General features: G+C 41.4%; 1 protein-coding gene across 8 annotated transcripts in view; it reads left to right on the forward strand.

Moving 5' to 3' along the window:
• The window catches only part of Arhgef11 (Rho guanine nucleotide exchange factor 11), a 108,020-nt gene that overhangs the window by 60,442 nt on the left and 21,783 nt on the right, over positions 1 to 25,795 (forward strand). For 5 of the 8 annotated variants that reach the window (XM_020163439.2, XM_020163440.2, XM_020163442.2 and 2 more), the window contains exons 5-17: positions 395 to 452; positions 1,200 to 1,378; positions 2,169 to 2,240; positions 7,407 to 7,526; positions 9,163 to 9,208; positions 9,909 to 9,985; positions 11,120 to 11,257; positions 19,792 to 19,866; positions 20,090 to 20,191; positions 21,325 to 21,423; positions 22,519 to 22,561; positions 23,768 to 23,864; positions 24,026 to 24,148. In XM_020163439.2, coding sequence (XP_020019028.1) covers positions 395 to 452; positions 1,200 to 1,378; positions 2,169 to 2,240; positions 7,407 to 7,526; positions 9,163 to 9,208; positions 9,909 to 9,985; positions 11,120 to 11,257; positions 19,792 to 19,866; positions 20,090 to 20,191; positions 21,325 to 21,423; positions 22,519 to 22,561; positions 23,768 to 23,864; positions 24,026 to 24,148 — 1,229 coding nt within the window. The remainder of the gene's footprint in view (positions 1 to 394; positions 453 to 1,199; positions 1,379 to 2,168; positions 2,241 to 7,406; positions 7,527 to 9,162; positions 9,209 to 9,908; positions 9,986 to 11,119; positions 11,258 to 19,791; positions 19,867 to 20,089; positions 20,192 to 21,324; positions 21,424 to 22,518; positions 22,562 to 23,767; positions 23,865 to 24,025; positions 24,149 to 25,795) is intronic. The other 3 variants (XM_020163443.2, XM_020163445.2, XM_020163444.2) reach the window with 1 other exon arrangement.

Here is a 25,795-nt window from a genome sequence, read left to right on the forward strand (position 1 = left end):
AAGTCTCTTTGCAAAATGGAGCCCTAGAAGCATTAAGGAACCCTAGATACGGACTGCTAGTCCTCTAATAAGGAGGATGCACACTGGGCCAAGTGACATACACGTGTGTGAGGCAAATAGTTGAGAAATCATGTACCAAAAAGAAATTAATGACGGAACAAATGAAGACATAGGTCTTATCCCTGAAAACTTAACAGGCTAGCTGGGGAGACAAAACACACGGCAAATGTGAATAGGAACAAACTCATAATGTGAATTTGAGTAAAAAAAAAAAAAAGGCCAGAAAAAGCTAAAGAGCATTGGAATTGGCTTCCTAAAGAAGTAACATTTAAACTTAGAGAAAAGCCCCTAGGTTTCCATCACCATTACTCAATATTATTTGTCCCTCCAACAGGTCAATGGCACCATGGTGACCAATAGCTCACACCTGGAGGTGGTGAAACTTATCAAATGTGAGTTGGAAAGGGGTGACAAAGACTGAGAGGGAGGAAAAGAGAAGGCCTGCTGACCCTGGAAGTCCCCTTTGTAGATGTTGAGGCAGCTGAAGTTCCACCTTTAGTCTCTACATGGAGTGATCCACTTAGACAGCCACAAATCTCTAGTATCATTTCAAGTGGAGGCACTATTAGTCTCTCATCAGACATCTTCATTTTTGCCACTCCTATTTAGACCATATCCTACTGAGACCCCATCTCTCTTAAATACTATTTTATCCCCTCTCCTGTCATAGATAGTTTTCCTATTTTGGGAGGAGAGGAGAAAAAAATACTCCATTTAAAGGCAGGAAGACCCCAAAATTGAGTCTGCACTGATAACCAGATAGAAGCAACAAATATTGAGGAAAGAATTAAAGGATGTCAGAAGACTGGAAAAGGGGGGCAGTAAGGGCTAGAATTTGAGTGCCTGCCATGAACCAGGCTTTCCACTGGCTACTTAATTTAGTGAGATAAAAAAGGAAGTTGGGCATGGTGGTGTGCACCTGTAATTCCAGCACTCAGAGGTTGAGGCAGGAGGATCTTGAGTTTGAAGCCAGCTTGGGCTACATAGCAAGCAAGACTCTCAATAAATAATGAAGGAAGGAAGGGAGGAACAGTACTGTGAATTTAATGAAAGAAGAAGGGAGAAGAATACACTCCTTTGTAGTTTGAATAGCTGCTCTCTAGAACAGTGCTACTCAAGCAAGTCTCTGTTTCCTCCAGCTGGTGCCTATGTTGCACTGACCCTCCTCGGCTCGTCACCTTCGTCCATTGGTGTTTCTGGGCTCCAGCAGGACCCATCCCCAGCAGGAGCACCTCGAGTAACCCCCATGATTCCTCCGCCACCACCACCTCCACCCCTACCACCTCCACAACGCATCACAGGACCCAAACCTCTGCAGGTAATGGTCTTCCTGGCTAACCCTTCCTTATTCCAGTGCTCCTCAGTGGAGATTAAATTGAATGGGGTTGTAGTAAGCAGAAAAAAGCCAAGTAAATGAACACCACTGAAGAGTTGAACAAAAATGAAGGCTGCAGGGAAGGGTGTTCCATGCTTTTAGTGCCCTCCTCTCCTGTAAATGCCTATGAGGTTTTATGAAGACAGCAGCATTCAGTGTGTTCCCTAAATGTGTGAAAAACTCTCCAGAGGTTCTCTGAGAGTGCTTTTCCACATTGAGGGGTGCTCCCTCCTGACATGGACAGAAGGCAACCATTAGAGACTGTTGCCATTAGGGTTTGGTGAAAAGTCAAAGTTAGGGGAATGGCTTCCTATGGAAAAAAGGCTGTCTGAAGGAAATATGGAGCCCAATCTGTAAAGGCAGGGAGTCAGAAAAGGAGAAAAACAAGTAGAAAAAGAACCCTTAGAGGAGGAAAGCCTAAAAGAGGACAGAATGCAGATAGGTATAGGGAATGTGATTTTCTGATTGAAAAGAAAAGCAAGTCAGTATGTCTGTAGGGAAGTTAGAGAGCGATTTATGATTACACCCAAAGTTTCGAGGAAGTTCAGGAGTAAAATCAAAATGAGATTTTATGTTTACTGCATTCCAGCAAGGTGGTGAGTGTTATACAAAATGTTCTTATAATTCAGGCTCTACTCTCATACCTTTCCTTGCCCAGTATTCAGGAGGTCCAAGAGAGTTAAGCTACTGTGCTAGTCCCTAAGTCTTACTACTGTATGTTTTCCATTCCTAGGATCCTGAAGTTCAAAAGCACGCTACTCAGATCCTCAAGAATATGCTGAGGCAGGAAGAAAAAGAATTGCAGGTGAGGTCACTGCTGAAGGTAGACTGGCCGTTGCCTTAGTGAAATAATACTGCATCAGAGCAATCTGCCAGCATGTACAACTTAATTTACAGACCATGTCTAATCAAAGTAAAACCTTGAAAGTAGAACTTTAGGGGCTGGGGATGTAGCTCAGTGGTAGAGCACTTGCCTAGCATGCTCAAGGCTCTGGATTCAATTTCTCATTATTGTCCCAAAAAAATTCTGGACCACTGAACAATTGTCATTGGCCAGTAGAATTTTGTTAAAGCAGAATTTGACCAAAAGAGTGAATAGAATAATAAGAGTTCCATAGGTAATAGATTAGGATAGTGAATGTGTAGACTAAATACGAATAAGGGCTGAGACAGGTAAATTAAATGGAGTAAACAGTAGAATTGAAAATTGGAACCAGTGGAATTATTCTTGGAAGTTTCCAAGGAAGATAAAGGTAAGAAGCTAAGGATGGGTAGGTAAATACTTGGTCATCTTAATAGCAACAAGAGCACTGTTGGTGGAGGGAGTGAACAAACATTTCCAGCCCTAGGAAATAATATGCACAGAGAAGAAAATGATGATTAATTTGGCTGGAGTAGAATAACCAGAGTTCTATTGTAGCTATGATTTGAGGCAGTCTCCTCACTCCTTCATTTTAATCCAACATATTTCTGTAAGTGCTTATTGTACATGAAGCATTGATTTAGTTCTGTGGTATACAGAAATGAAAAGATTAGACATTTCTTACCCTCAGTGTGTTTAAAATCTGGTGGAGGAAAATTCAAATTACAATAGGAGGGACAGTGGGAAGAACAAAGAATTTGCAATAAAAGGATAAAGAAGAGATCAATTGGACTGTGGGAAAAGGCTTCACAGAGAGGATAGTATTTCAGTTTGGCCCTGAAGAATGAGACTTCAGTAGACAAAAGAGATGGAGGAATACTATTGAGTGAACAGCTTAGGTCAGAGACACAGAGATATGAAAACACATTCATTTATATAACAGGCATGCATTCTTGCAGTGTGCTAGGTACTATGTGTGTTGAAACAGTGAATGTGGAGGTATAGTGTTATGGGCAGAAGTTAGAATAGGTACAAAGGTAAATGAGAGCTACACCTTTCTTCTAGGAATTAATAACACCACAGGACATGGAGGGATGAACGAAGGTACACTACATTATGTATATTGACATAGACTAATCAAGATGCTATAGTATGAGGATAGACTTATAATCAATGAAATAGAATTCAGAGTTCAGAAGTTAATCCATATATCTACCTATGGTCAGTTGATTTTCAGCAGTGGTGCCAAGACAATTCAATGGAGAAAAAATAGTCTTTTCAACAAATGGTGCTGGGATAGCCAGATATCTACATGCAAAAAATGAATTTGTATCCTTATCTCACACACTTAACAAAACTTAACTCACAGTGAATCAAACACAAATACAAGACCTAAAACTATTTTTTAAAACTGTAGGACTGGGGCATGACTCAAGTGGAAAAGAACTTGCCTAGCAAGCATGAGGCCTTGAGCTGGACATTGTGACATATGTCTATAATCCCAATACTTGGGAGGTGGGAAGCAGGAGGATCATGAGTTCAAGGCCAGCCTGGGTTGTATAGCAAGACCCTGTCTCAGAAACACTAAAGCAAAAACCTATAAAACTCTTAGGAAAAAAAAAAAAACAGCTTTGATATGACACTAAAAGCACAAGCAACCCACAAAAAAGATAATTGGATATCATCAAAATTAAAATATTTGTGCATGAAAAGACACTATTAAGAAAATAAAAGGTCATCTCACGGAATAGAAGAAATATTTGTAAATCATGTATCTATTAAAAATCTAATAAAAAGAGAATAACCCAATGAAAAATTTAGCCAGAGCCAGGGATATAGGTCAGTGGTAGTGTTTGCCTAGCATGTACAAGGCCTCAGGTTTGATCCTCAGGCAAAAATAAAACAAAATCCCCCAAACTTTAGGAAGCTGATTAATACAAAGTATGTTATTTTAATTGATTTTTAGGATATTTGTTGCAAGCTTTTTTCTTATTAATAAATATTCATATTTCTACCAAAAAGGCAAAGAATTTGAATAAACAGTTTTCTAAAGAAGACATAGAAATGACCAATAAGCATGTAATAAGATGCTTAACATTGCTGGCATCAAAATGAAATGGGTCTAACCAAAATACTGGAAAATAGCAAGTGTTGGTAAGAGAAGTGAACAAATCTGAGAAATACTTATTAATATTTTTGCCTACATATTCACTATCCTGTTTCTACCATCTTGTTGATGGAACTATAACAGTGCCATCATACTGGAAAAAGGCAGTTCTTCAAAATGTTAAACACAAAAAGGCTGGTGGAGTGGCTCAAGTGGTAGAGCATCTGCCTAGCAAGCATGAGGCCCTGAGTTCAAACCCCAGTACTACAAAAAGAGAAAAGTTAAATCAGATACTACATGACCCAGCATGTCCACTTCTAGATAAATACCCAAAAGAATTAAGAGCATATGTTCACACAGAAACTTCCACACAAATTTCATGACTTTTTATTCGTAATAGCCAAACAGCAGAAACAACTCAAATTGATGAGTAGATAAACAAAATTGTGGTATATTGTCACAGCAGGACATATTCAGCCATAAAAAGGAGTAAAGTACTGATAGTGCTATAATATGAAAGAAACCAAGCAAAAGTCCATAAATTACATAACTCTATTTATATGGAATGTCTAGAATAGGCAAATCCTTAACAACAGAAAGTAGACTAGTGGTTGCAAGAGGATGGAAGAAGGGAATTGGCAGTTATTGCATACAGGTACTAGCTTTCTTATTGGGGTCATGGAAGTGTTCTGGAATTTGATAGTGGGAATAGTTACACAACTGTGTGAATATACTAAAAATTACTGAATTATGTATTTTAAATAAGAAGCTTATATGAGTTATATCAATAATTTTTTTAAAAATTTAAATGCTGAACTGGCATAATGGCTCAAGTGGTAGAGCACCTACCTAGCAAGCATGAAGCCCTGAGTTCAAACCCCAGGAGGACCACTTTAAAATATATTAACTGTCATAGTAGCCCAAAAGAAGGAATAATTATTTTATCCAGTTACCAGGTTTCAGAGGTGATGCTTAAGTTGAGTTCAGTCTCCTGGGACTAGAATATTGAAAATGGTAGTGGGGACAGAGTTTGGAAAGTGATTTGGGCCATAAATATCATGAGGAGCTTGGAGTTTGTGCTGAAAGCAGTGGGAATTTATTGAAGGATTTTGCATAGGGAACTGATCACATTCTCAAATCAGTATTCTTTAGAGGCGTGTGTTAAGTGAATTGATGTAAGTAAATCCTTTAGAAGGCTGTTGAATGTAAGAGATGAGGACAGATTTAATAAGAACAGTAGGAGTCAGAACAAAAAAGAGAGAATAGCAATGGGAGACATCTCAGAGGTCAAATCAGGGGAACTTATTAGCTGGTAGGGAGAAGAAAGAATAAAAGCCCTGTGTTTGGGTGCCTGGGTAGATGGTGATGCCATTGATGGAGAAAGAATGGAGAGAAGTTGAGTCTTTCCCTTTAGGGAAAAGAAATGAAGGTCAGCTTTAGGTATGCTGAGTTGAATGTGCTCATGACACATTCAGATAAAGGCTATCCTCCATGCATATGCCTGTCAGGGCTGAACCTCAGGAGAAAAGAGATCTGAATATCATCAGTATGAAGGTGATTGTTGAATTGGGGTCTGGATGAGAGCACCAAGGGCACTGGTGCAGAGAGAAGAAGAGAGAGCTGAGAATGGATTTGGGAATTTATATGCTTTTGTGGCACATTATATCAACCTCTGATACTACACCATTTACTCTTACTTTGATCTTTGACAGAGTTCCTATTTGAGGTAATGGGATGGACACTCAGTTGTATATGTTATGAATGACTAGAAGGCAAAGAATGGGGGCTCCTAGTTCAGGCTACTGTTTAGAAACATTTGCAGGTGAAAGTAAGGAGAAAAGGTTGGGGCAGTGACTTGAAAAATAATCTGACTGATGGTAAGGACTTTATTGTGGTTTTGTTTTAAGTCAGGGAGCTTGAACATATTTGTAGAAAAAAGGGAAGGAGCCATTGGAAAAAAGGAGACTTTGAAGATATGTGAACAGTGTCTAGGAAGTACCCAAAGCAATTGGAAGGATCCACTTTGTGAAAGATTTAGACAGTTTGTCTCCTGAGGCAGGAGGAGAGATGGCTGTTTTGAAGTGAGTAAAGTTGGAAAAGTTTTACCAAATGATATTATCTGCTGAGACTGAGGGCAGGATTGGGACTTGATAAGCATGGAAAAGATGAAACATAAAATGTGAAGAATTTTCATAAGGTGGTCAGGTAGCAGGAAGCCCCAGATGAGCTTAGCTAACATGTGAATCCAACATCTTTATTTAACCAGTAAGCTTTATGAAGTATCTCCTTTTATCGTAAACTGTAATAGCTGCCATGTAATAGCTGGTGTGAACTATAAGCTAGACATTCTGCTAAGTCCTTTTACATAATCTCATTCAGATCTTAGAACCATCCCATGAGGCAGGTACTATCATCTCTATTTTATTGATGGGGTGTATTTAAGCTTGCCCAAGTCTATACAGCTAGTAAGCAGAGGTGCCAGAATTCAAAGCCAGTCTCCCTTAGCCCCTGTGCTCTACAATGAGAGGTAGGATGGTACCTGCTCTCTAGAAACTTCCTGATGGATGGGATGTTGTCTGCTCTAGTGAGGCTTCTCCTTTCCTCTTTTGGGGTTCTCATTTTGTATAAGTTTCTCTTCAGCACTTTTCTGTGTACTGATTGGACTGTCATTTCAACATTTCATAATTGTTGGGGGTGTCAAGGAAAACTTCCTTTAGAAGGTTATGACTTAAGGCAGGCCTTGAAGAATGGGTCAGATTAGGGCAGACCTTTGTGTTTTATCTTCTTTCTTCAACTGCCTCATGTGTTCTTCTCATCACTCACCCCTTTTTCTGATTCTAAATTATGGTGAAATAACATGCGTCTTCTAGCAGGCAAAGATCTCTTCTCTCTCCTCTGTTTTGAGATAACTACCTGTTCTGCCCCTGGTGAGTTTTCCATTCTCTACTAACCGCTTCTCTCTGCCTTTTCCCTTTCTCCTTTTCCTCCTTACCCCACCCCAGCGTATCTGTGAGGTGTATAGCCGGAACCCTGCCAGCCTGCTGGAAGAGCAGATTGAAGGTGCCCGGCGGCGAGTCATTCAGTTACAGCTGAAGATCCAGCAGGAGACTGGTGGCTTAGTGGTGAGTGACAGTAGACATAGCTCTAGGAAAGGCACTATGCAGTTGGACTGTGGTAGAAGGAGGGAGAAAGCAAGGACAGAAGGCCTCCTGAGTCATGGCAGAACCTTAAGGCTTAGCTAGTAAATGTTTAGTATTTTACAAAGAACAAAGGTCAGTGGTTCTTTATTTAGCACCAAAGAGGCTGAGCACTATCATGACAATTGGGATACCATATAAAGAAAAAGTCTGTTTCTTGACCTCTGAGAACTTGTTATAATGAAAAGAAAGAAATATTAAATAAATGAGATTGTCAGCTTTAGTCTCCTGTCTTTCCCCTCTGGGTAGTTTTCTTGTAGCTGATATGTTCTTAACTTGGTTTTGCTCTTTACTAGTCTGGTAGCTTTTTCCATCATCTGTCCTTCAAGTAATGGGTCTTCTCAAAGAAATACAAGTACTTTTCAAAGTCAGCCTATGTAAAGGATCCACAGAAAGAGATCTACATCATCAGCTAATCACAGTTTGTGGAACATTCTAGAGAGCAGGCATTTCTTTATCTGTCCTTATCTGGGACTTCACTACTGACAGCTTACTGTCTCCATCAAGCATCAATTCTTTGGGGAAATAAGAAGTAGCTCTCTAGAAACTTACAGTCTCCAAGAACAGTATTTGCCCAAACCGACAGGCACATCTTTTTAGAATATCCAGATCAGAAAAGTTGGGAAAATCCAAGCAAATAAATTTACAATGTTCATTTTCTAAAGGACTTCTCATGTTACTTGGTGGGTAGTAGCTCATGTTGCGGGCTTAGATCATCTGGATTCGAATCCCAGCTCTATTCCACTAGCTTTAGTGGGAAGTCTTAGGCAAATTACTTAACCCCTAAGAGCCTCACGTTCATTTATGAAATGGAGATTGTGATAGAAATAGAGTGTTGTCAGAACTGAAACATGCCCTAGGCACAGAGGCCAGTGCATACTTGTTGCCGCTGCCACTATTGGTGTCTGTGTGCTCGTGATGTGGTGAGTTTGAGACAGTGAGCTTGGAATCTAGAGATCTGGGCTCCAACCCTGGCTTTAGAGTTGACCTACTGTGTAGCTTGGGCAAGTTACTGAAGTTCTGGGTTTCTGTTTCCTCATTTATAAAGTGGAGTAATGTGTCTCACTCAGAGTTGCTGGAAGATTAAATGCAGTATAGGAAAGTGCTTTGTGTGCAACAGAACACTGTCAGTGTCACTTCTTCCACAGTGGCTAGGGTCATCAGCCCCAAGCTGACACCTGTCAGTACTCCTCAACAAATACTAGAGGTAAACCTTTCATATCTTCCTCAGTGTCTGCTTGAGCTTTTTGTACTCCTTGATAGTTAGGAAGCTCTTTCCTGTATCCACCCAAATAAGGCAGTAAGTGCCTTGGGGTCCAGGGTATTAAATAAAGTGAGATTTTTGCATTTTACTAATGGTAAAGCTCCCTTCTCACCATTAGGGGTCACCATTCTCTCAAACTGTATGCATGAAGCAGTATCTCTTTTAGAAGAGCATTTTTGAGCTAATGAAGCACAAATTACCACTAACTATAAGCAAATATAGCTCTGATTGGAGGAGGGAAAGAGGAGGGGGAAAGGCTGACAGAATTTACCCACCCTCTGGGCCTTTCTCTTTTAGGACATACTTCCACTCTATGATGACAGCAGCCAAAGACCATCAGAAGGTGAGTCCCTGTCACCTTTTTTTCCACTCACATATAGCTCTAGACATGGTTTCTTATCTATTGTTCTCTCCCCATAGGGCGGATTCTAGTAAAGAAAATACATAGTACCTCTGGGAAATAGAATAATGAGAGAATGAAGTAGAAATGAACATCTAACCAGCAGCACTGAATGCATAGGACCAGGAAGATACTAGAATGACTGTGGTCCAGACAACAGCTTGCCTAACTATACCTGTTACTTAGGAGCTTGAGAAGTTCTTTTAAGAAGGGATGGTTACCAAACTGACGTAGTGACTCAAGTGGTACAGCACCTCAAGCATGAGGCCTGAGTTCAAACCCCAGTACTGAAAGAAAAAAAAAAGAGAGAAAGAAACAGAGACAGATGGTGATCAGAAAAAGGTTGGGAATGAGTTGTGGGGTTAGAGTAATTGTGAGATAGAGCCACTGAGTTTTACTTCAAGAGGTGATATGTCCTACACATTGGTACAAAGGAAAGTGAAAGGTACATATAGTAAGAGTGGAAGGTAGGTGTACTGGAAGAATTTAGGAGTCATGAGGTGAGAGAGCTGAATTAAAAAACTGTCAAGAGAAAGGAACATGGCAGTTTCCTCTTCCTGCCCTGTGCACAGGTGACCAGAATAAATCTTCTTTCCCTCAGGCCTGAGTTCCTTCCTTGCTATCTAAACTCTTTTCTTCTCAGGCCACCTCTCCCTGGATTCCCAAGAGGCAGACAGTGGCTTGGACTCTGGGACAGAACGCTTTCCCTCCATCAGTGAGGTAAGTACCAACTGGGACAAGACCCATTTAAAACTTGTGCATTCACTGTCCGTGCCCTGGATATCTGAAGGCCCTGCTGCTCAATGGCTGCACCAAGGCCTCTGGCCCCTCCTCCATGTCCCTCTTCTAGAGTTCCATTTCCAAAGATTTAGTCCTTGTGCTGTGGGTTCCAAAAAAAGTAATTTCAGATGCATTCTATACCAAATCTGGCTTGTATTTTCTCATAGTCAACTCTGTTGTACAAAAAGTAAGGTGAAGAGGGAGGTCATGTCATTAGCCATAGCGATCTTTGAACTAAGGGAACAGGGTGTCATCTGAAACAGTGACTTGACCAAAAGGACATTTCTGCCTGGTGGCCGCCCGCATCAGGTCTCTCTCTCTCTCTCTCTCTCTCTCTCTCTCTCTCTCTCTCTCTCTCTCTCTCTCGGTGTGGGTGGGGGGTGTGTGTGGGTGTAATCTTTTTCTACTTCAATGACTTGTCTTTTTTGGAGTAGTCAGAATTTCAGGTTTTGACCTCAAAGGTGTGCTCTCAGTGTGCATATGTAAACTGTAAATATAAACTTGCAATATAAAAATAAGAACAACAACAACAAAAAAAAGAGTGGAAGAAGTAATGATGACAACAGGAAAATACTTACCTAGCCAGATAATTCAATATGTAAATAAGTACTTGAAAGCATGTTAAAAAACCTAATGTTTGTGTAACAGTTGGAATTTTATCTCTTACAGCTTCTGTCTATTGATGGGATATAATAGATATATGTGACAAGGCCAGTACGTAGAAAATCACCAGGAAAGTGGCAGTGGGTGGGCACTGGAGGTCCTAAGTGATCTGTAGTTCACATTATGTGTTGGTGGGAAAAGTGTTGTTGAGATTTCCTGGATTGAATTCAGGAGTACATTAGGAGCTCTCTGCCCTTAGGAAGTCTCATAACCTTTCCTAGTATTAGATTTTTTTGTATGAAAAATGGGACAGGAGATAGTGTCTACCTCAGGGCTGTTGTGAAGATTAAATGAGATAACATATAATCCGGGGTGTGATATAACAGGAGCATGGTTGTCATCACCAAGTGAGTTGAGCCCTGAGAGTCTCATGGAGGAGTGTCCTTCTCACAAAATTCCTTGTTCCTTTAGTCATTGATGAATCGAAACTCGGTACTGTCAGACCCTGGACTAGACAGTCCTCGAACCTCTCCTGTGATCATGGCCAGGATGGCCCAGCACCACAGGCGACAGGGCTCAGATGCACCAGTCTTCCCATCCAGTGACCAGGTGAGTGATCAGAACTGCATTGCAATTCTTCCCCCTTTTTAGAACTACAATATGGAGGCAGGGTTATTGTCATTATAGTCTTGAGTAGTCTGACCAAACCCTGCCCTGGCAACCCATAATTGAAGTAGTTACTTAGAAAATAAATAGTGAAAAACAAACCTAGTATGAATAGGAATGTGGAAGTCAGGTGGACTCAGTTTCTATGTGAAGAGTCAATGGATGGCAAGGTGTGATGGCTCATGCCTATAATCCTAGCCATTTGAGAGTCTGAGATTGGGAGGATTGAGGTTCAAGGTCAGCCCAAGCAAATAGTTTGCAAGACCCCCATCTCCAAAATAACCAGAGCAAAATGGACTGGAGGTGTGGCTCAAGTGGTAGAGCACCTGCTTTGCAAGCATAAAGCCCTGAGTTCAAACTCCAGTCCCACCAAAAAAAAAAAAAAAATGTGGGGGGAGGTATGTCAGTGGATACATCTATAGGCACATGTCAGCTAAGGAGCAGGCAGCTGGTTTTTCTTTGAATGGCTGCATTGAATAGGAAATGGTTTGTTCAGTGTCTCCAAAAGGCAAATCTTCAATGTTCTCTTAGTAAAATCTTTTCTTCAAACAAAACCTTATTATTTGGAACTCTAATACATAAGGCAAATAAATGCTCAGTACTTCTAGGATCTTTCCTAATCAGCAACCCACCCACCACACCCCTGTCCTCAGAGGTACTTCCATGGACCCTGTGAAACCTGATTTGAAAACACCAGATCTTAAGGGTAGAACTAAGTCCAGGGGAGATTCCAGGAAGACAGGTTTGGGCTCAAACCAAAAACCTGCAAAGAATCTGGACTGTCTAAATGAGCTGCCTTGACAGCTAGGGAATTGTCTTTCATCATGCAGTCAGAAGCCACTATCCATTAGAGACACCGGGAAGCAGTCTCCTCATTCTATAAAAGCACATTTCTTAAAATTCACCACCATGGTAATTTTTTTCCATATCCACATTTCAACTGCATATCGTTACATAATGTTTTTGTTCAGGCTTACTCACTTTTTTTTTTTTTTTTTTTGCAGCACTGGGGTTTAAATCAAGATCTCGCTCTTGCTAGGCAGACATTCTCACCTCTTAGCCACTCTGCCAGTCCTTTTTTGTGTTGAGTTTTTTTGTTTTTGTTTTTGAAGTAGAGTCTCAAGAACTACTTGCCCCAGGCAACCTCAAACTGCAGTCTCCCTGATCTGCCTCCTGAGGTTTATAGGCATGAGCCACAGGCACCCAGCTCAGGCTTACTCACTTCTTTAAACTTAAGTTCATTTTCGAGAAAATCTGCCACTACCTTAAAACCAGTATCTCACACTATAAATGCAAGGTAAATACGAAACTAAATATAAGTTTTGAAACAATTTTGTAAAGTTCTACCTAGAAAGATGTAGAAGACTGTAAAGAGAAAGCTGCAATTTACATTAAAAAGAGAAGGAGGAGTCTTTCAGGAAATATGTCCGGAGGAATACTTAACAAACTGATGATTATTGCCTCCAATGAACAGAAGTAGTGGCTTGAGGACAAAAGTGGAAGAAAGACTTTTCATTATATTTACCCTCTTGTATCTTTTCAGTTCTAAATTACATGAATGTATTGCTTATTTTATACATAGCTGTAGTTTAAATTATAAACTCTAGCTAGATTCTTTTGTTTGTCAGCAGCTTGTTTCCTTTTCATTTATTTATTTATTAGTACTGGGATTTGATTGTTTTTATTTTGTTTTAGGTTTTCTTGTTTTGTTTTTGTTGTTGTTTTTTGGTGGGACTAGCACCTCACACTTGCTAGGCAGGTACTGTTACTGCTTGAGCCACTAGGCCAGCCCACAACTGGGGTTTGAATGCAGGGCTTTGTGCTTTTTGTACAGGCTGGCCTGGATCATGATCCTCCTATTTTAAGCTTCCCTCTATCACTGGGATGACAGGTGGGTGCCACCACAACCAGCTTTTTTCCCTTGAGATGGTTGCCTCACAGACTTTTTTTTTTGTCCAGCTGGCCTGGAACCATGATCCTCCCAATCTCAGCCTCCCAAGTAGCTAGGATAATAGCCATGAAACATGGGCTCCTGGCTGTCAACAGCTTAAATTAAGCCTGAGGCCAATTCTGCCTTTGTGAAAGGTATTAAAGATAGACTGGCAGCAGGCTAAAACTTTCTCTAGGTTTATCAAAAGGACTGAAGAGGAATGGAAAAGAACCTAACTTTCTTTCAATATGATTTATTGATATTTAATGCCACGTCCAGGTCCCACCTAAAATCATTTCAAACCTCAATAAAAATCATCTCACCTAAAATCATCCTGAATTCCACCAGTGGTACAGTTCCCACACTGGAGGACATTGGTATAAGAAAGTACACAGGTAATATTTTCAAACTGGAGTTGTAACTTTTTGGGGAGTCATGATATCAATATTGGAGGTCAAGAACAGTGTTTATTTTAATGCAGTAGAATCTGATAGCATTGGGAAAAATCAGAATTCATTGACTGTAATAGGAATAAATAGTTTTGTAAAACGTTTTAGTTGCATATGTATGTACTGGGTTACAATGCAAATGTATTTACTATTGGAAATTGTAGTCAAAAAGTTTGAAAGGTGCCATTCTAAATTTTCTTTTGACTCTGGGTACCTGATAATCTCCAAATCCAGAAGGAGGTCTTCAGAAGATGGGACCACTGTAGTACTTTTGGATAAAAGGGGAGAGAATAGTATAAGGAAGAAAATAGAGAAACTTATAATTCCAAATGTCAGCCAAATATGAGTCACTAGTGAGCTGACCATTTAATCAGCAAGTTAGTTAAATCTAGCCCCTGATGGTTGCTGGAATCCTAGAATCTAATTTTTCTGTCTTTATCTCCCTTCTCTGAACAAAAGTAGGCCGGCCTTTCTCCAGTGAAGTGTCTAATTGTATAGGTCTCAGTGCAGAAGTATGTGGGCTTGGGCAACCATTTTGGTTCCTACTCAGAAAGGCTTTTTAGGCAGGAGTTTCATTCCCAGGCTTTAGTGAGTAACCCCAGAGAGTGGGGTTAGTTTTCTCTCCGCCATTTTCTGTCTCCTCCCCAGCCCTCCCTGACCCTACCACATACATACATCTCACTGAGTTCTCTTTGATTATGTGATTTTAGTAAACTTGTCTTCTGTTCTCCCTGGAACTAAGGTGTTTAAGGAGCATCTTTTTTCTGTCACAGCATTTATCAAGTCTAATTTTCCTACTGAGCTCAATGTAAGTTTATATGCTGAATTCTTAGCGTGATGCCTGACACGTAATATATATGTTAGTCGGTTTTGCATGACTACCACAAAATACCCAAGATAATCAACTTACAGGAAGGAAAGGTATATTTTGGCTCATGGTTTCAAAGGTTTTGGTTCATGGTCACTTGGTCCTATTGCTTTGGGCCTATGGCAGCATGGTACACGGTGGCAGAAGCATGTGGCTAAGAAGCAAAGAGAAAGAGGAAGAGGCTGGGCTCCAGTATCCCCTTCAAAGACACATGTCCAGTGAGCTAACTTCCTTCCACAAGGCCTCATCTCTTAAAGATTCCACCACTTCCCAATCGAGCCACAGGCTAGATTAATACATGGCTAGATTAATACAAGCCTTAATACATGGGCCTTTGGGGGACAGTCAGGCTCCAAACTATAGCAGTAGGCATTTCATAATTTTTTTGGTGGAACTTGGGTTTGAATTTAGGGTTTCATGCTTGCAAAGCAGATGATCCATTGCTGAGCCACACCTCCAGTCTATTTTTGCTTTGGTTATTTTGGAACTGGGGTCTCATGAACCATCTGCTTGGGCTGGCCTCGAGCCATGATCCTCCTGATCTCAGCCTCCCAAGTAGCTAGGATTATAAGCATGAGCCACCAATGCTTACTCATTCATAAGGTTTAGCTAATGAATGAGTAAATATTAGAAATGAGCTAATCAAAATTGTCTTCTAAATATCAGTGTGGGGACGACTAATCCAAAATACAGAGCTTGCACTTCTCAAAACTGAGGCCTCACAGTATGATTCATAGACAGAGGACTATGGTCTGGAGGAATCTTATATTTCCCCATATTTTATCCAGAGTTATGCAGTCACCAAAAGAAAATTTTAATCGAAAGCTGCTATGCAAAAGAAGAATGCATTTGATATATCTAGTTATGCCCATTAGATAGAATTTATTATTCTAAAAAGTTGGAAAAATGTATCTAACATGTATTAAAATGCCTAGCATATCCATGGTTGGGCTATATCTTTACAGAAAGTCTTACTTGATCCTCAAAATTAAGAAAGGAGGTAATGAGGTAGGTGCTGGTGGCTCATGCCTATAATCTTAGCTACTTGGGAGACTGAGATTGGGAGGATCACAGGTCCAGGCCAGCACCAGCAAAAAAAGTTTGTGAGAGGGGGAAGAAATGACCCAAACATTGTATGCACATATGAATAAAAGGAAAAAAAAAAAAAGTTTGTGAGTCCCCACCTCAACCGAAAAAAGTTGGGTGCAATGACTTGTGCTTATCAACACAGCAGTGATGGGAAGTGTAAAACAGGAGGATCATAGTCCAGGTGAGACCCTATCTCCAAAATAACTAGTACAAAAAGGGTTGGAGGTGTGGTTCACACAGTAGAGTGCTTACCTAAGAAGCACAAAGCCATGAGTTCATACCACAGTTTGAAGGTGACTGTTGGAATCTTCCTATTGTAAATTAGGAGTCAGAACTAGAACTTGGTTCTCCTGAACTCCAATGCAGGGTTACTTCCACTCTATCCCTCCCTTTGTAGAACTCAAGAACCAGATTTACGATGCTGAGGGAGGCTCACCAGGTATCCTGTTCTGTGGGAAGGTTTTCCTTAACATGGTTAACAGGAGCAGAGATGGAGGAAATGATCTTGAAGTCCCTTTTCTCCTCCTTTGAATTTGTTTATCCTACAAAAATGATTTAAATTACTATTTTTGTTTGGTAAGGGCAAATAGTATAGTTCTAGTGTCTTAATATATGTTAGAATATGTTTAATGCAATTCCCATCAAAATTCCAATGACATTCATTAAAGAGATTGAAAAATCTACTGTTAAATTTATATGGAAACACAAGAGGCCACGAATAGCCAAGGCAGTGCTCAGTCAAAAGAACAATGCTGGAGGTATCACGATACCCAACTTCAAACTACACTACAAAGCAATAACAATAAAAACAGCATGGTACTGGCACAAAAACAGACATGAAGACCAGTGGAACAGAATAGAGGACCCAGATATGAAGCCACACAACTATAACTAACTTGTCTTTGACAAAGGTGCTAAAAATATTCGATGGAGAAAAGACAGCCTCTTCAACAAAAACTGCTGGGAAAACTGGTTAGCAGTCTGCAAAAAACTTAAACTAGATCCATGGATATCACCCTATACCAGTATTAACTCAAAATGGATCAAGGATCTTAATATCAGACCCCAAACTCTAAAGTTGGTACAGGAAAGAGTAGGAAATACTCTGGAATTAATAGGTATAGGCAAGAACTCTCTCAGTGGAACCCCAGCAGCACAGCAACTAAGAGGTAGCATAGATAAATGGGACTTCATAAAACTTAAAAAGCTTCTGCTCAACAAAAGAAATGGTCTCTAAACTGAAGAGAACACCCACAGAGTGGGAGAAAATATTTGCCAGCTACACATCAGATAAAGGACTGATAACCAGAATATATAGGGAACTTAAAAAACTAAATTCTCCCAAAATTAATGAACCAATAAAGAAATGGGCAAGTGAACTAAACAGAACTTTCTCAAAAGAAGAAATTCAAATGGCCAAAAAACACATGAAAAAATGCTCACCATCTCTAGCAATAAAGGAAATGCAAATTAAAACCACACTAAGATTCCACCTCACCCCTGTTAGAATAGCCATCATTAGCAACACCACTAACAACAGGTATTGGTGAGGATGTGGGGAAAAAGGAACCCTCCTACACTGCTGGTGGGAATGTAAACTAGTACAATCACTCTGGAAAAATATTTGGAGGCTACTTAAAAATCTAAACATTGATCTACCATATGATCCAGCAATACCACTCTTGGGGATATTCCCAAAAGACTGTGACACAGGTTACTCCAGAGGCACCTGCACATCCATGTTTATTGCAGCACTATTCACAATAGCCAAGTTATGGAAACAGTCAAGATGCCCCACCACTGACGAATGGATTAAGAAAATGTGGTATCTATTCACAATGGAATTTTATACAGCCATGAAGAAGAATGAAATATTACCATTCACAGGTAAATGGATGGAATTGGAGAACATCATTCTGAGTGAGGTTAGCTTGGCCCAGAAGACCAAAAATCGTATGTTCTCCCTCATATGCGGACATTAGATCAAGGGCAAACACAACAAGGGGATTGGACTTTGATCACATGATAAATCGAGAGCACACAAGGGAGGTATGAGGATAGGTAAGACACCTAAAAAACTAGATAGCATTTGTTGCCCTCAACTCAGAGAAAAGCAGATACTTTAAAGCAACTGAGGCCAATAGGAGAAGGGGACCAGGAACTGGAGAAAAGGTTAGTTCAAGAAGAATTAACTTAGAAGGTAACACACATGCACAGGAAATCAATGCGAGTCAACTCCCTGTATAGCTATCCTTATCTCAGCTAGCAAAAACCCTTGGTCCTTCCTATTACTGCTTATACTCTCTCTTCAACGAAATTAGAGATAAGGGCAAAATAGTTTCTGCTGGGTAGCAGGGATAAGGAGGGGTAAGGGAGGGGGTCGGGGGGGAGGGTAAGGGAGGAGGCAGGGGAAGAGGGGAGAAATGACCCAAACATTGTATGCACATTTGAATAAAATAAAAATTTTTTTTAAATATGTTAGAAAGAACATGGTGGGGGGGAGGGGAAATCGGTACTGTTCATGAAACTGTCAATAGCAGGAGTATAGAAGCCTAGGGAACTCTCATTTTATGCAATGTAATTCTATAATGTTTGCTTTTTTTAATAAGGAGCTTTTGTAATCAGAAAAAAAAAATGTGTATTTGTTAAGACTTTTTTAAAAAAATCCTTCCCACAGCCAGACATGGTGGTGCACATCTGTAATCCCAGCACTTTTGAGATTGAGGCAGGAGGATTTCAAGTTTGAGGCCAGTCCCGTATACATGTCTCAAAAAAAAAAAATCCTTTCTCCTAAATAAGCAAAACCAGTCTTTTCAGTTCTTTTCACTAGGGAGCCAAGTACAAGCCAGAAGTGTTCACCCAGTGCCTCTTGGGATCCTAGACCCCCAGGGGGTTCAGAGATTGGGATGTTACAGAAGAGGAGGTATTCAGGATATGTCTGAGAAATATCAGTACAGCACATCAGCCTGACCTTGCAACTTTGAACATGCCAATCAGTCTCTGTCACTTTTTCAGTAATCAGTGGCTCCTATTTCTGAGGTACCTTCAGAGACATCTCTCAGTCCTGTGACTTAGTCATTCTGGGCATAGAGTCAGTGACTATCCAAGAGAACAGAAAAAGGAGGGAGGAGCTATCAGGGAGAGCCCTTGGGAAAATGGGTGAGGTAGGCATCCTAGATCTGCATGAAAAGTAGGCACAAGTGAGCTAGGTGGAGTCCAAAGAAAAGCCATTGTTGGAAAATCACATTGTTGGAAATGAGGGAAATTAAATGGAGGAAAAATAAAGTTGCTAGAAAAGCTTTGAAAGCAGCTGGGGGATGTGGCTCAAGTGGTGGAAAGGCCCTGAATTCAAACCCCAGCACTGACAAAAAAAAAAAAGGAAAACTTTAAAAGCTCAAGGAACCTTTAGGAAAAGAATTTGACCCATGAAGCTTCTGGAAGGTTCATGAAGTATGAAGCCTCTCATAAGTTATCAATGGCGTGTCAGTTAGGATTGAGTTTTTATTAAAATTTGGCATAAGGAAGAAAGAAAGAAAAACCAGACTAAGGAGTTTGGGATTGAATAGGTAATGCGAATCTGCCATAGATTCTTGAGCAGAAAAGGGAAATAATGCTAGTGGTATTTGAGAAATAGCAGCCCCATCCCTTTTCTTTAGGGAGAGACATCCACTGCAAGGCTTTCTGATTAAGCCACAGGTATTTGCTAGGTACACAACTGTTTTGTAGCACTGTGATTGACACCAGATTGGAGTCTACCACCCCAGTTGTATTTAGGGAACAGGATGTCTGTTGAGTCTGTTTTAAGAAAACAACAAAGTCCCCCAACCCAATAGTCCAGCAGGTACCGTAGGCTCTTATTTTGTTGGCTGACACTCCCTCCCCAGACTTTTGCAAACAGGAAGAGAGCATTTTTGTCTTACTTCCCATCTTCATATGTCATGTGACCAGACTGCTGTGAGTCTGCTGTGCTCCACCCAGAAGCAGTTGGCTTCCTGCAAGTGGAAATCATTGCATCTGTGCTCTGTTTGGTGTGGTAGTGAGATGCCAATGTTTACCAGACTCCTGTGGCTTTCTTCCATTGAGGAGGTTGAATCCCCATCCTCTATAACTTCTCATCTCTACAATTTGACTCTCTCTCCAGGCTGTAGATCAAAACTCAAAGCCTTTAATTATTGGCCCAGAGGAAGATTATGACCCGGGTTATTTCAACAACGAGGTAACAGTTTCCTGGTTTTCTCTATTCATCCTTATTCTGTCATACAAGCTGCCCTTGACTAGAAACAGTTTGACTGGCACCAGCTATGAAGGGAGTGTGGGGGGAGGGATCTTCAGCTGGCAGAGCCTGGAAGGTGGAGAACATGAGAGCAAAGCTAGAACAGGCTGTACTGCTGTCACCTGCCTTTGTGCCTCCCAGCCATTGTCATCCTTCTACCCTCCAGAGTGACATCATCTTCCAAGATCTTGAAAAACTGAAATCACGTCCAGCTCACCTAGCAGTTTTTCTACGTTACATCTTCTCTCAGGCAGACCCCAGCCCACTGGTAAGTCAGAAATATCAGTCTTGTTTGAGTGCCTGCTTGTGCTTGGTAGAAAATCTCTGGCCTCTGCACCTGATCCCTAGATGTCTAGATGCTGAAGTCAGATTCACAAGCATAGTCGGACATCTCAAAGACAGATAAAAGCAAAAGGATATGAAATCTAGGCAGAAGGGATTCTTCACTGTGTGTGGCACAGCTAACTACACCAATAACATAGGGAGTGGTGAGAAGAGGTAGACCAGGAAAACTGTCATTCTTGATCACTTTAGGAAGTCTTGAAGAAGGTGGCCTTTTGAATGAAGGTGGATACAGATTGACTGGGGAGTTGAGAGAATGACCCTTGCATATATACAAAGTTACTACAAGAAAGATTGGCAGAGGGCAAGGTGCTAAAAGGCATTCAGTCTAAGAGGATGGGGAGAAGTGTGAGGGACTGGATTCCACAGTGCCCTGTGATGGTGCTCAGAGCCAGCAGCCTCACAGTTTCTGTCATTCTGCTTAGCTGCTTAGAAATGGAGGAGGATGGAGGAGACAGTCAATGTTGTATTCTTCAGAATAAGCCTCTTGCCCAAGACATAGACTGCTGTTTTGTCTTTCTAGCGATACCACAATTAAAGGACAGGATGAGTATCTATTTGCTTGACAGGGATTCATTGAACCCCATGTATTAAGTTCCAGGTGCTGGTGTTTCAGAAATATCCTGGGGGCGGGGGAAACAGGGCACATCACAAAGAGAACCCTTAAGGAACAATATATAAACAAGTACAAGGACACAGATAAAAAACCAAGTGTGGAAAGGATTCAGAATGGAGGAGTGATCAACCCTTAAGGTTGCACATGAGAAAGTGGAGGGGATTACTTTATCATAGGTTTCTGGAACATTCTAACCCAAGGTTCCTTAGCCTCAGCATTCTTGACACTTTGGACCAGAGAATTCTTTATTATGGTAGACTGTCTTGTGCATTTGGGATATATAGGCACATAGACTGGACTATACCCACTAGATTCTAAAGCACTTACTCCCCCAGTCATTGTGACAACTAAAAAATGTCCCAGACATTGCCAAATGTTCTCTAGGAGGTAAAGTCACCCCGGTTGAGATCCACTGCTGTAACCCAGTTTCTCTTTTCTCCTAGCTTTTTTATTTGTGTGCAGAAGTTTATCATCAGACGAACCCTAAGGATTCCCGAAGCTTGGGGAAAGACATCTGGAATATTTTCCTAGAGAGAAATGCGGTAAGACAGTCATGAATTGGACTAAAATTTCGTTATACTCTTGGACCATTCAAGCAAAGGAATAACCAAGTGAAACATTCAGGCCAAATGGAAACAGGCTTGTAAAGAAACCTCTGGGCTGAGAGAGTAGGATTCCTGGATTCTGTTTCAGCTTCTGTTCCTCTCAAAAGATTGATTCTCTCTCCAGAATGTTTGGAGAAAGAGACTGCACCAAATTGTAATTATTTCCACAACCATGTCTACTTTGCCCCTCCCTGGATAAAGAAACAGGCTCAGGGACATCAGATGATGTAGATCACTATCAAGGAAGAACTGGATTTCCAAAGCTTAGCCTGACACGCTAAGTCAGGCAGGGATCAGGTGGGAGACCCCATAGTGTCTGGGACAGATAAGCCTATGTGCATCTGGATGTAGTTCCCAGAGGTGTATCAAGGGATCTTGCTGACAAGAGACATCTGCCTGCAAAGGGCAGTTCCCATCCTGACTTTCTAATCTGATCAGCTAAACGAATTCCAAAATGATTTTATTCTTCTGGCAGTAAGCTACTAAGGCTAATGAAGTTGGGAAAAATTGACTTTCATCAATATTTTTATATTTGTTCTCTTAAGTGGTTCTTGAATAAGGAGATTAGAGCTGTTGGTTGTTATGGAACCACCCTAGTATCCAGGTGGCAGAACACTCATACAGCAAAACCTAGAACACCATGCTTACTGCAAGACTAAGTGACAAACAGCCAGTTTTCTCTGGAAGTGAAAAGGAGGGGGAGTCCATCAAATACCTAACAAAGGTGTCTCCCTTGCTGCTAAATTACCACTGGTTTGCTTTTAGAACAACACGCCCTGTCCATGTACCCTGATGTCCTTGAAATAAGAGTGAAAAATCTTCTGTACTAATCTCAGAATAGTCCTCACTTGTCCTGTAGCCTTAGATTCCATTTCCCAAAACCATGACCTAGAATTCAGGTGTGCAATTGGAGAGATGAGAGCAGGCAGGAGGCAAGAAAGGAGAGAAGGTAACATTGCCAAGCTGTTTGCCCCTGCATGTATCTATCCCCCTGAGCCACCTCACAACTTCTCCCGCTCTCCTGTTTTGTAGCCTCTCAGAGTGAAGATCCCCGAGATGTTACAGGCTGAAATTGGTAAGTTGTCTTATGGGTTATTTTGTCTCTTGTTAGTGTCTTTGTAGTGAACTCTCAGGAGGCTCCAGAGGACAGAGGAACATAGTCCGTATTCCTGGGCTTCTGTCCTCCAATAGGGGAAAATATCTGGGACAGTTCCTTCAAACTATATCACAGTAGATTATGGACAGGCACAAACAGGACAGCAGTTCCCTCCCTAGGAATTCACTCTGCCTCTGCCTAGTGGAGCTGGTCACAGGAAACCTGGGCTTATTTCTGCCAATCTCCCAAGTGACCTTTCTGGGCCTCAGAAGGCTTATCTGTACAAAGAGGAAATTGAACTCAATTCCTAAGCCAGGTCATTCATGAGAATCCCTTAGGAAACTCTTTAAAACACAGTGACTGGAGTCTCACTCTATCCCACATACAGAATCAGAATCTCTGAGTGTCTTGGTTGGGAGAAGGGGCTTATTTTTGGTTTTAGAGAGTTTTAGTTTTGTTTTCCTAAGTTTTCTAACAAATACTGACAGCAGCTGCTCCAAAGTGAGGACCACAAACTGGATAATAACATTGCATCTTCCAATTCCAGGAGGATTGAGGAGAGGCAGTATAAAGAAGACAGTACAGATAGCTTTTCAAAGGCTGTTCGAAGCTACATTTGGAAAGAGGCAATTTACAGCATGGTTGACAAGGAGAGCTTACATGCACACACAGTAGGGTGAATGGAACCTGTTCAAAAACAGTGAGAATGAGCTAGTCATTTCCACAGACTTGGTTTAGCCTGCATGAAGCTAGATGCTGGGATGAGAAGAGAGACATCTCTTGGTTCCAGGGATCATGAAGAAGGGCTTGCTATTTTTAGTCCTGTGAACTGGTACTGGGACAGTAGAAAAGGAGTGAGCCTCTAAAGAAGTCTGTCTGTTGATATCAGAGGACAACATTTAGACACATCCAGTGAGCTGGGCTTCAATATTTCTTCAACTGGAGCATGAGACTTCGAGAAAATGTTTTTGTACTTGACTTGGGCCTTGGACATCAGAATTCCAATCCTGAATTCAGAAATGACCTGAATGGAGTCTAGGCCTCTACTTCCTTCAGGCTAATAGGGCAGAAAATCTCTCTTCCCAGTGTCACAGGATGCTGAAACACTTTGAGATGCTCAACAGAAGAGACTTTCTGTTCCCCCAGCACTCTACCCATTCTGCCTTCCCTTGTCTCCCACTATAGACTTGCGCCTGCGGAACAGTGAGGATGCTCGCAGTATTCTCTGTGAAGCTCAGGAGGCAACCATGCTGGAGATCCAGGAGCAGATTCACGACTACAGGTTTGCCCAGCCCTTGCCGCCACCACCACCATTTTCTCTCCTCATACCTCTTGTGTTTTTTTCATTGCCTCATTGCCTCTATGATGTGTTTCCCTCATTTTTTCTGTGTGTTCATCTGTTGAATGTGTATTTTTATTTCCTGTTTTGTGTCTCTGATGTAGAACAAAGCGTACCTTGGGGCTGGGCAGCCTGTATGGTGAAAATGACCTTCTAGACCTGGATGGGGACCCTCAGAGAGAGCGCCAAGTGGCTGAGAAGCAGCTGGCTGCCCTCGGAGATATCTTGTGAGTTCTGTTCCTACCCCCTGAACATCCAAACAGGTCAACAGATCTTGTGGGTCTGTTTTCCACCCTCTTCTCTTTTCCCACTTCTTGACTGATTCTCCTTCTCCTGAAAGATGGGGAGAGCTGAATCCTCTTGCTGCATTTCTCAGGCTGAGGGCTCCCAGTGTTCAAAGTCATTATAGGTCCTAGAGCTCCTGACAGTCATTGGTGGCTATGACAAGCCACAGGCCCCAGAAATGCAGCAGTACATTTTCTGTTTCCCCTTTCTGGCCCTCTTCCTGACCTTTTTCTCTTACTGCCTCTAAGCTCATGTTTGACTCTGGAGAGTGAAACCATCATTCTGTCTCCAGTGAATGAAGTTCCATCTGAAGGTGGTCAGAACTGACTTAAGGGAAGCAACCATTTTTCACTAATTACATCAGAAAACCAAACTAACTCACCTTCTTAGGGGGCTTCAGGCACAGCCTCCTTTGATACCTTCTCCAGGCCCATTTTCTAAAGCACCCACGGGTACCTGTGATTTAAGTCCCAGCTCCGGGTTCATGGGGACACCTCCAGACCTAGACATGGTTTTTCACTTCAATACTGTTTCTCATTGAGCAGTATGCAATTTTGGTCAAGCCGTTCTCTCTGGACATCCCCTACAAAATCATAAAAGTTAGCCTAGATGGTCTTGATAGTCTCGGCTAACACTAGCACTTCAACTCAGTAAATAGTAATGGCATTCTCACCGTGTACCAAACACTTCTGCATTGGACACTCTTGAATGTGTCAGTGAACACAGTAGTTGTTTCCTTTGTGGAGCATCTGCTATGGTGGGAAGAGACTGCAATATATAAGAAACAAATAAATTGTATAGTACAGTAAACATAACAAATGCTAGGAGAAGAAATAGAGCAGATGCAGAAGGCCAGGAGTATCAGAGTCAGTGGGTTGTGGTCAGGGTGAGCCACCTGGAAAAAGTAGCACTTTAGCAGCTAAAAAGAATGAGTAAGGAAGTTATTCTTGAAGACATCTGGAGGAGGAGCATTCTAGCGAAAGCAAAATAGAAATGTGCTAATGTGAGGAACAGTAAGGAGACCAAAGTAGCCAGAGCAGAAGAAAAAGTAAGTGATGGAGTCAGAGAGGTAACAGGAGAGGCAACAAGCAGAGCTTGTGGACTATGTGAGAACTGTAGTGTTCCCTCAGTGAGTGGGGAAGGAGCCATTGTAGCTGCATGAGGCCAGACCATGGGTGGAACAAGTAAGGCTCCATAGAAATCCCCATTAAAATGACAGAGGCAGTAGCTACAGAAGTTGTGAAAAGAGGTCAGTTGTAGGTAGATTTTGGCAATAAACCAACCAGAGGATTTCCCAAAAATTGACTGTGGAAGAGAAGTTAAAGGAAACTCCAAGAATTTCTCACCAAAGAAACAAAAAGGATGAAGTGCTATCAGTCAATATAGTGATGGTTGCACAGGGAGCAGTTTTGAGGTAGACAATCAAGGGCTTGTTAAATTTGAGGTTTCTTTAAGACATACTGAAGATACAAGGAGGCAGCTGCATGTATGAATCTGGCATTTGATAAGAGATTTGGATTAGAGATGAGACTAGGTGAGATCACACAGAGAGCATGTGTTTTGAAAACTCAAGCCCCTGACCTTCAGCC

Source organism: Castor canadensis, chromosome 11, assembly GCF_047511655.1.
Source record: "Castor canadensis chromosome 11, mCasCan1.hap1v2, whole genome shotgun sequence".
Taxonomy (NCBI): domain Eukaryota; kingdom Metazoa; phylum Chordata; class Mammalia; order Rodentia; family Castoridae; genus Castor; species Castor canadensis.